The sequence below is a fragment of the Convolutriloba macropyga genome, unplaced genomic scaffold (genome assembly GCF_964194025.1).
Source record: "Convolutriloba macropyga unplaced genomic scaffold, txConMacr16.3 SCAFFOLD_3326, whole genome shotgun sequence".
Classification (NCBI taxonomy): Eukaryota; Metazoa; Xenacoelomorpha; order Acoela; family Convolutidae; genus Convolutriloba; species Convolutriloba macropyga.
Window position 1 is genome coordinate 1 of NW_027449274.1, and position 10,819 is coordinate 10,819.

The following is a 10,819-nucleotide window of genomic DNA, read 5'->3' on the forward strand; positions in this document are numbered from 1 at the left end:
TATCTGAGGCTATTATTAGCCTTCTCTTGGTTTTTACAATTCCAAAAATTTGAATTGTATTTGGGTGCTGTCTTTTTACGACTTGAATATGAGTATTGGTTGAGCATCTTCTTTTTCTTTAATTTTTCGGAGTGTATTTAAAACAGGATGTAAAGGTCAATGCCGCACGTAAAAACTAAGGGTTTAGGTCAAATGGCTGAACAGATTCACGAGAAGAGAGAGAGTGCTTTTTGTTCATATGGCGTTTTTGGAGAGCGACAAAAGATGTGAAAAAAATTTTGGCTAAGCGTGCGAAATATTTTGATCACGTACGGGCTTTTACGAAGCGGTTTTATAGTTTTAACTATGCTTTTTTTTAGGTTAAATCGTTTTTTGTAAACCAAAGTTACAATTTACTATAAGTTTGGGAACATTTCTGACCATCTCAATCATGTATGAAAGTTTTCATATGCAATCTTGGCTGTTTTTGTGGTTTCGCCGTTTTAGACGCTTTTTAGCGGTTTCTGTCCTGTTTCCCCTTTTTCATGTTTTCAGCAATTGGGGGTTACATTTTTGGTAGAAATTAGTTTCTACGTTGGTTTTTTGTGGCACTGAAATAGTCTAATTTTAAAGATTTTTTATTTTTTTAAACTATTTGTTTTTGCTCGATTTTTCTCATTTTTAGAGATGTATCTTTGGTTATATTTCACCCATTGTTAGTGAATTTTGAACTAAATTAAAATATACCATAGAATTTAAAATATACAGTGCTCGTGGAGTAGCAACTTGTACAAAATTTTTCTTGAAAGTATTTCATAAATTGTTTTTTTTCCCTGATATTTTTTTTTACTCCACTTGCTGTTTCAAATGGGAAAGTATAATGAATATAGTAGTTTTATCAGTTAGAGGTTGGCTGCTGTAGTTTGTTTTCTACTTCGTGTCGATTCCGGTGTCGTCCGGTTATGTTTAAGGTCTGTTGACACTTATTTTTTGAGGTCAAATTGTAGTGATGATTTTTGTCACGCCGAAGCTGGAAGTGGAATGAAGCGAGTGGTTTTGCGGCGTAAAAGTTTTTTGTTCGATTAACAATGTAGAGTGAGACTTGTCGCTCTTAGTTGAGCGAGTTTTTTTGTTCATTCCTGTGATATAGTTTTTGGTCACACGTGACTTACTCAGTCTCAAAAATGACTTCCTCACTCTGAAAATGACTTTTTTAACTTCAATTCAAAGAGATAAGGTCAAGTGAGTGCGTGTCACTTTGAATGAAGGATTTTTGAGCGCAGCTATTAGAAGCAATGGCAGCAATATTTTAAACACTTTCTTTAAAGATAACATCACAGCATTTAATAAAACGAAGTCTCTTTTTAAGGTCTGTTTCTTTTACTATCGTTTTTGAGACTGCACATCTACAAAGCTATTGCGGCTTTTTTTCTGGCAATCTGTCAGCTATGTTAATATATTATGATTCAACTGATGCTTTTCTTATATGCTCATATATATGAGAATTAGATTTAACAAATATGTCTTTTATAAGGTATTTTAAATTGAACAGAAAGAAAATCAGTTAAAGCGTGTGCAGAACTCTAAATGGCGCGGGTAACTTATTGCACTTCTCGACGCTTCTAAATAGCAGAGATTTGTTGCTCCATTTTTTTCTTTTCAAATATGAGCTGTTTAGTTCTTAGGTTATGGTTAACATGTAACCGGTTAACAAAACGCTTGAAATTCTCATAGGAGTACATCTATTACTTCATTATTTTGGGAATAATATCAGTCACTTTATTTCAGTAAACACGTCTGTGGAACAAGTATTGTATCGATTGCTCCACGAGCTTTTAATGAGCAGGCCATTCACGTCACTGTGGCTGCAAATAACAACCGTCTGAAACGTGAAATTGAACGTTGGCGAAAATTCTATTCACCCGAAGAAAGGACGATCATTGTATTCAGAAATTCGTCAGATCAAACGCCCCGCCGCCCCTTTCCCGTAAATCATGTTACAGACGAAGAATGTTTCTTCGCGTGTCCATCCATGGAGTTAAATGCATCAGAGTTTTCCGGCTTTGAGCAGGACCACGTCTTGATCATCTTCTTAGACCAAATTTGCCCCAGCGATTCGGGTATTAAAGTTTTCAAACAGTTTGCAAACGAAGTCATTTAATGGTGATTTAAACTATGCTTAGCGTTTCAACTCGAATTGGCGTGGGTAATTTATTGCACTTTTCAACGCTTTCAATTATCCGAGATTTTGTACTCCTCTTTTTCCTCTTTTTTCTTTTCATATTTGAGCTGTTTTGTTCTGAGGTTCTGCTTCACATATAGGCGGTTAACAAAACGCTAGAAGTTCTCCGGTAAACTTGCACCTGTAAACACTTGCACATGTAAACTTGAAAGATTAAAAAATTCAACAATCGAAATGCCGCTTTTAAGTTAAACCGCTTTTTTGGTTAGAACACCGTTAAGGTCAAACTGCCGTTATGGTCAAATTTGTTTGAAACGTTACAACATAGCAAACAGAAAATCACCTATCAAATTATCAGCTCTCTAGCTCTTCTTGATTTTAGGAACACCTGTATAAAAAATTGTTCACTTACACCACAAAACGCTAAGCTAACAGGTTTTGACGCTCAGGGATGTGTTTAGTGAGCTAGTCATGCGTAAGTATGAGACAACATCATCAGTTTCAAAATTATGGGCAGTTTTTATGAGGTTTTTTCTTAGAACTCTGGATTTATATCGGCTCATGTTCTCTTTTCCGTCTAATTCTAATAATAATGAACATCTGATTGGCAGCATCGAGGGATCTTCTCCAAAAAAGTCCAAATAAATGGCTCGTTGCCTTGAAATAGAGACGTAATTTGTCCGAGATCAATTTCATGGTTGTGCTCGTTTTCTTTGTTAATATTTGGTAAATTGTGGACTGCTACCTTAATTGTGGGCTTGTATCTTAATTGTAAGATTATAAAAATAAGTTTATATTTAGAATATTTTGGTATTGTGTTTATTGGAATTGGGTATTTTGGATTATTGGGTGTTTGGAATTATGTATTCTGTCATTGGGTAATTCGGCATTGTGTATATTGTCCTTACACTCTCTTTCATACCATAATCTGTTGTACTGCTGACTTGAATAAGCCATAGTCCAAATTTTTGCTTCGACTATAAGCTGGGGAGTTAAAGAATACTTAATTTAATCAAATTTGTTTTTGCCGTTATTTTTTTCTTTGCGTGTTGGCTTTTGGATTTAAAAATTTACGAACCATTGAACGTGGTTCTGCTGACACGACAATGTCTGTATCCTGTGCTTGATAATATTTAGGCGTACTATTTAGTGTTTGGTAAGATAGAGTGGAATTGGTATACGATAAGTGGCGACTCTTTAATTGCTCTCAAACGAAGATTGCAGCAATTGTAATTGTATTGTTAATAACCGCCGTCATTCTCTCAAACGGCTATTATTTAGGTGCTCTCCTTTTTTATAATTCGCTTTACCTTTTGATCACGTTTTTTTTTCGTTTTACATAAGTCCCGATTTTCAAGTTTGACTTCTGGATTACTTCACTCGCTTTTTCAATTGAATGGATTTTAAATTCTTTCATGCATTGAGTTACGCAATATAGTGAATACGGTCAAAGTCAATAGAGCAAAATCAAAGAAACGGGATGAATTGATAAAGACCGGTCATTAAATCATTGAGAATTAGGTTATCAAAGTTCATTAGAGTGTTTGCTAGCTGATATCGGTATTAAATTTTTTAGCTTTCAGTTTAGAAGTTTAATTAAATATAGTTTTAGAATCTAACTGAAACTGGACGTCAAATTAGAACACTTTTTGAAACTAAAAAAACCAGAAAAAAATCAATTTGTCTTTTTTTCTGTTTAAATCCCGATGTGCAGCAAGCGCGTCAACAGCGGCTTTTTTCCGACAATCTGCCTTCTATGTTGGTCTTTTTATGCAATTTTTTGCTTGGCTGGTTTTTCATCTGATCCACTTTTCGTCCTCAAAAACGGGATAAACAGTTAATACCCAGAGGGCATTAGGGGCTCTTAAAAAGCCTTACGCCTAACCAGTATCTAAGAATGCGATACATCAAAACTGTTTTTAGGAGACAATTTCATTGTGTTAAGGGCGCTTCTTAATCTTAAAAACTTGACCCCCACTCACCCCCCCCCCCCCTCGCACTCCCCCACATTGCTTGACCCCTTTCCACTGCGCTGCTCCCCACTCCGCCCCTCCCCCTATGCTACCATCTCTCCGAAGCTCTGTAGTACCGAAGCCAACCGCTCGCTGGTCGTTTGAGCGCAATTCAACCGACGTAAGTTGGTAATTTTTAGACATTTCAAGATCTTTTTGGACAATTGTTTGCTAATTAGCTGGCAACTATCAACAGATTGATTATAAGACGGTTGATATTGTGTCCCGGGTCGGGGAATTTTTGCTCGAGGAAAATAGTTAGGATCAACAGTAACAAGCGTTGAAAAATCATCGCATTTTTTTACAATTTCATGTAATATTCAGTAAAACTTCTGAAATTCTGTAAGATCAGCGCTTTGAAACGCATAATTATGTAAGATCAACGCTAGAAAATGCTGATTTTTTTCGTATTCAACTCATTTAGCAACTTATATGTTTTTGCTTTTGTTTTACCTCTAACACCTCGGCTCTGGTTATAATTATGTTGTCGTGCAACAGGTGCTCAAGATGGTGATCAAAAACCGTGGCCAGGTGTCCGTTTCGGCCTACTCCTTCTCAATGCCTCAACTCGAGCGAAAAAGTCACTCCATTTTCTTGTCACTACCGATAAAGAAAGACACGAATTACTAAAACTTGTTAACAACGATGATAATCATTTGATAGTGGCCAGTTCTCTTGATCTCAGAAACAAAAAGGATGATGAGAATTTGATTTTGCACAATTTCTGCGGACAGCACGCTGAAGATATTGTTCGCGTTGCTGTACACAGAGAAGACATTGACCTTTTATATCGATATTTCGAACAGAAATTCAACAAAAATAACGTTTATGAACTAATTAAGATGTTCACCAAACTCGTAATGCCAGGACTTATTGGGCGGGAAAAAAGTAAAGAGTTTCAAGACCAGCTTACAAAGTTTCTCAAGTATTACCGAATTGATCGTGATTTGAACCAATTTGAATATGAAGGAATGCAAAATTGGTATGCGTCCGCTTACAATCGAGGACTGTTGCGAATTATTGATTGGCGTATGAGCCGTGGTGAACCCCGGGGTCTGCCAGACATGATCCAGCCTCTGGTTGATGATATTTTATATTCAGCGTGCTACAATGGATCCGAGGAGGTGATCGAACATGCTCTCACCAATGGATGCCGATTTTTCAGAAACGGTAGCAATGTTGACATCCGTAGAATGGTTGCAACTTTAATTTTTGATCGGCGATTTACAACGGAGCAATGCAGTGAAAAACAATCATTGCTTTCGCTTGTTACAATGACAAATAAAGATCCACAAGCGGCCAAAATTTTGTTGGGTTACTTACAGAAATACAATTTTGTCGACATGAACATTAAAGAAAGCCTTAAGCAGTCCTTTTTGTGGTCAATCGAATACTGTGCCTTCGAAATGTTGCACTCCCTAATTTGCGGAGATCACGAACCAGAAATGTTGACAGTATTTAAAGACACGTTACCGATCTCCGTTGAAAGAGGAACTTTGGTCCAATTTAAGGAAAAAGTGGAAAAATATGCCAATTTGAGTCAAGATCCGAAATGGAAACCAGAGTTAAAGCAAATTCATTGCTTCATCGTCAAACTTCGACAAAAGTTGGAAGGATAGCTTATCCTGGGAACCTTTTCTCTCAGTTAAAAATCTCCTTTATTCTCATATCTTTCTCTCTCTGGAATAATAATATTTAGCTTTCAATCAATGCTTTAGTTACATAAAATTGTTTGAAGCTCAGTTAGTGAGTTTATATTATTATGGAAAATGATGCTAGTTTTTGCTAATGGCATTTTTCAAAATTGCTTGCTGTTTTAAAGATTGACCAGAGAATGTGAAACAGGGAGGCTCGGTAATGTGTGTTTGCTAATAATATTCCAACCCCGTTCATTCTTATTTTGATTTAATCGTCTGTAGGAAGAGACAAAAAACTTTCAAAAAATGTGGTTCGGAAAATGGTGTTCGAGTGGAAGAAAAATCGTTATAAACTGAAATCATTGAACAAAAAATAAGTGGCGCATTAGAGTGCCGATGAGACCTGCCATTAAATAGATTACTAGACAAGAGAAACGGCAAATAGAAAAACAGCAAATATTAATTGCTATTAAAACTGAAGATCTATTCGTTAACATACTTAGTAACGAAGTGAAATTATCATCAGTTGAAACCTAAGCGAAACAAAAGTCCTTCTTGTCCTTCATTAGAAGGAAGATAGGACTTTTCCTTGATGAAACGAAGTAATAAGCCGACAGAAAGAATAACAAAAAGGGTAAAAGGAAATAGAAAGATTTTTTGCTTGCTCTACAAAAAAGAGGGTGGGACCTGTCATTGAGTAGATTATGTTACAAGTTGACAAAAGAGCAACAAAAAGTGCATATTTAAAAGTTAACCTATATTTTTTAAACAAATGTTTTCAATGTTTTGAGAGGCATTAGATTTCAGCTGAAAGTATTAGATAGGTTCTTTCCTACTTCGGTAGAAGATCAATTGGCTCTCTGAATAACGAGACTTAGGTCTCGTGACTATCAGAAGAATGAAGAATGCATGCCAAACTGAAGAATTAGTCAAAATTTTTTGGAAACATCCGCTGAAAGCCATATATACCATGACCTTATCTCTTAAGATAATATGTTCATCAAAAGTCATTTTAACATAAATGAGACTTGCCATTAACTAAACTTTTTTTGCGGTCTGATGAAATATTGCGTGTCGGTAATTGATATAAAAATAATCCTAAAAGTGCACAACTATCTTAATGAAGACAGCGCTTCTATACAATCTGAAGATTTCTTCGCTGTAAAATCCCACGATGAGACCAATTGAGCCTTGATATCCCTGCTTGTTTTTAAAAGCGTGTAATTCTGTCAAATCTTTGAGCAATACATGTTTTTGCGAGAAATCTTTACATATCAAATTCAATGAGTTAGCAAAACGCCTGCAATTATGTAATTTTTGAACCTTATCTTAGAAAGCGGAATTTATAATAGCACTCATCTGAGATGACTAAGTATATCGGACGAAACGTTTTTGACCGAAAAAATTTCAGCTGAATAGAAACCCAAAAATGTTATTCTATAATTGACTGGTTTTCTAATGATATTACTCACAACCCTCTAAGATGAATCATTCGATCCGCAATAACTAACCAAAGATTAAAAAATCAGAAATCTAGCTAAGCATGTAGTGCCTTCCCCCTCTAGGGTTGGGTTGGAACAATGAAATGTTTTAATTTTTTCAGTAAAAAGACAAAAACGTTTATAGAGTTTACAATTAACAAATACAATTTACTGTAATAAAATATTATAATAGCTATTAAAATTTACAATGCTGCTGTCGCAAAATACTAAAAATTGGGGCAATAGTATTCCAAGAGTATTTAATGAAATAGGTAAAAACGCTAGCTCCTACTTCACGAAAAAACGATAATGCTGGATAAAGAATGCTTTAAAGGTTGTTATAGGTAAAATAATGTAGCTACTGATTTTTTCAACTTTCTTTCTTCAGCTAAATTCATTCGAAAAATTCACAAATACCTCAGTTTTAAAAAGCATTCTTAGTTCTATTCTGAAAGAATACTGAATTTCGAGTTAGGTAAAAAGTAATTAGTAGAAACAATAATAAAGTAGTATGAACGTTAACAAATCAGATTTTGGTATTCAAAAACTAACATTTATTTCTGCAGCAAATTATCAAAATGAGGACGAAAGTAAACAGTGTAGATCATAGCTCGAGCAAAAAATTGAAAGAAACCTAAACGTACATCTCATCTTGCAAGCTATTTTATTTGTCTTGGTGTTTTTTGAATTTTGCAAGAGAAGCATATTCCTATCAAACTCTAAAAGTATTACTTTCCTAACAATATGCATCTGACTATTTTTCCAATCAGGACTTAAGTATCGAAATTTTCGGCAGTCATCACAACAAAGAATAGAAATCAGTTTCCAAAAGAATCGTCTCATGTTTTGGTTGTTGCACGAAAATGTATTTCAACATTTAGTCGATTCAATAGTAGCGTAAATATTGTTACGCAGCACTCTGTGTTTGTGTATCACGGCTAATCGTTAAATTTTAATGGATGAATTGAAATGTTTGAATTGGCCAACTACTATTGGACAAAATTTTCAAAAAGGAGGCTCGATAATGAGTGCGCACCAAACTCATTTACTTTTTTGATCATCTCTGTAAGTTTTCAAGTCTCGGGAATTTTTGGGAGTTTTTGAAGTGAATAACAATTTTAATGAAGTCAATGACTCAACAAAATATGCTGTTTAAGAAATTTTCAATATTTTGTTAATTTATGAAACCACATTTACTTGGAATAGAAGACTTGAGTTGTATTTTATTTAAAGCAGTGTTTGGCAACAACCTTGCGTACTTAAATAAAACATGAATGAATTCAAGATGTGTTAATTCTCAAAATTCAAACAATGAAATGGGCTTTGAAATTCTGTGAAAAAAGAAACTGGTCTATGCTGACACCTTTCGCCAGAAAAAGGTCACTTGTAAAACAAATTTTGACAAATTCCAGAATCAACTGTAAAAACAGGAACAAAATGATCAACATATTTGAACACTAACAACTTTAGGCGGAGTTAAATGGTGGAAATGCTTATGCAAAATTATCACAGACTAAAGCGGAATATGGAAGAGCTAATTGTAATCCACAATCAAGTAATTTGGGTTGGATAAAAAAGTATAGAAAACAGCGAAGTAGTATTGACCGTGTAGCGATATACTGGAAAAGTTACCCTTGCGACTCTTTAAGATTCTGCTATTTGGAGCCATTTTTGGATTAAAATACGAAGCCAGAAGGTATTCGGGGCTTAATAAAACTTTTGAGGCCTTATATACTAACTATTTTTGGGGTTGAGGCACACGATCAATGGATTTTTAAATAAAAGCAATGAAAACAATTTTTACGACGGATTGTGACAAGATTGTTGTCCGCTGTTTTTCAGCAGAAGGGGTCAAAATTTTATTTTGAACTCACTTTTATTCCAAAGTAAACAGCGCAAATAAAATTGGCGTCAGAATTGATTATGCATTGAACTGTTTGATTGAAATAAGTTGAGACAGAATTGAACAGAAAGTTGACAAAGTTTGTCACGGTTTTATTCAAAACTATGAGAGCAGTTCGCAAAAGTTCAACAGCAACTAACGTAGGCGCCAAGAATCTTGCTTGTTAACTGAAACAAAATAATTTAGATGAGACAACAGATTATATTTCAATAATATTTTTGTTATCTTTTTCAGGGTTTTCCATCAGTCTTGGTTGAAAGAAAAACTAACTTTCAGTACACATCCCCCCTGAGTTGGCTTAAAAACAAGAAGTCCTATGGAGCCTCCGGTTTCCTTTTCTAATTACCAGCCGGTTGTCTCAGATAGTTTTAAACAAGCACTCGCCAAAAATGGTATTGAATAGGTTTTAAGTAACAAAAAAATCCGTTTTGTTCAGATGAATGGCTAAAAACAAAGCCTTCAAATTTTTAAATTCTCGGTTTTTCTGGTTGCACTTCTACAGTTCTCGCAAATGAAGAACTTTGGTAAGTTATATACTGAACTTCTGTTTCAAACGAAGAAAAAGTTTTAGGACAGGTAGTGTGCCATATCAAAGTTCTACTGTCATCCAAGTAGCCAAAGCATTTGAAAAAACGGAACCAAGACAAAAGTTGATAGATAGCTAGATTCGGTTGAAAAAGCTAGAGTAATAATTCTTGCTGATTTACAGTCTACATATTAGTGGAAGTCTAGGGGGGTTACAATGTGATTCACTTAGAGCAACTCCTTGAGCCGAAAAAATGAAATAAGCGAAAATGAGACTAAAACCATGAGATATACTTTAATTGGTTTGTTTTTTTTTGGAGAAAGAGCTTTAGCCTGGTTTTCTTACCTATAGTACTCTGCTCTAAATCTCCTATAGTTGTTTGTTTCTAACTCTGCAGTAGCCGGTACCCAGCCCGGTTGAGAGAAGGAGGAGGAGAACACACCCAAAACATACTGGGAAAATTTCAATAGGTCATTTTTTCAACTTGGTTTGAGATATTTCCGACATTTGTTAGCTATTTTATCACTTCCTTTGCGCTCAAAGCCATCTCTGAAGAGACACACTTGCGTTCGAAATCGGTTCTGATCAGACTCAGTAGTGGTCGGTCGAAAGATTCTCTGATTGAAGAGTTTTGAGCGCAGGATTATCGTCTGTCTTGCGCTTGAACCGTTTATGATTAGACCCAGTTGCGCTCAAATCGCTTATGATCAGACTCAGGTGCGCTCAAACCGTTTATGATGAGACTCAAGTGCGCTACAAATTGGTTATGATCAGACTGAAGTGAGCTTGAATCTTCCTCTGATCAGACTCAAGTGCGCTCTTGCGCTCGAAATTGCCCTGTAATTTTGAGCGCACAATGGACATGCGTGCGCACGAAATGATTTGGACCAGGACAATTTAAAGCGCACACCTCGACCTGGGCAATTCCGATGGAAAATGGAAACAAGATCGTATTAAGCATAAAACTGACCAAAAACAAACAAAATACTGAATTAGCCAAAAAATTGGACGCAACGATCTCTCCTTCGCTCTAAAAATATCAAAATCTAATTCTAATTTTTCATTAATTGTTCTCGAGCGTTTTATCGAAGAAAAATCG

General features: G+C 35.3%; 1 protein-coding gene across 1 annotated transcript; it reads left to right on the forward strand.

Moving 5' to 3' along the window:
- The first annotated feature begins 1,615 nt into the window (after positions 1-1,615).
- LOC142354916 (uncharacterized) lies at positions 1,616-5,980 on the forward strand. The gene is made up of 2 exons (XM_075407247.1): positions 1,616-2,099; positions 4,672-5,980. The coding sequence occupies exons 1-2, from the start codon at positions 2,012-2,014 to the stop codon at positions 5,790-5,792; spliced, it is 1,209 nt and encodes a 402-aa protein (XP_075263362.1). The 5' UTR covers positions 1,616-2,011; the 3' UTR covers positions 5,793-5,980.
- Positions 5,981-10,819: the final 4,839 nt, after the last annotated feature.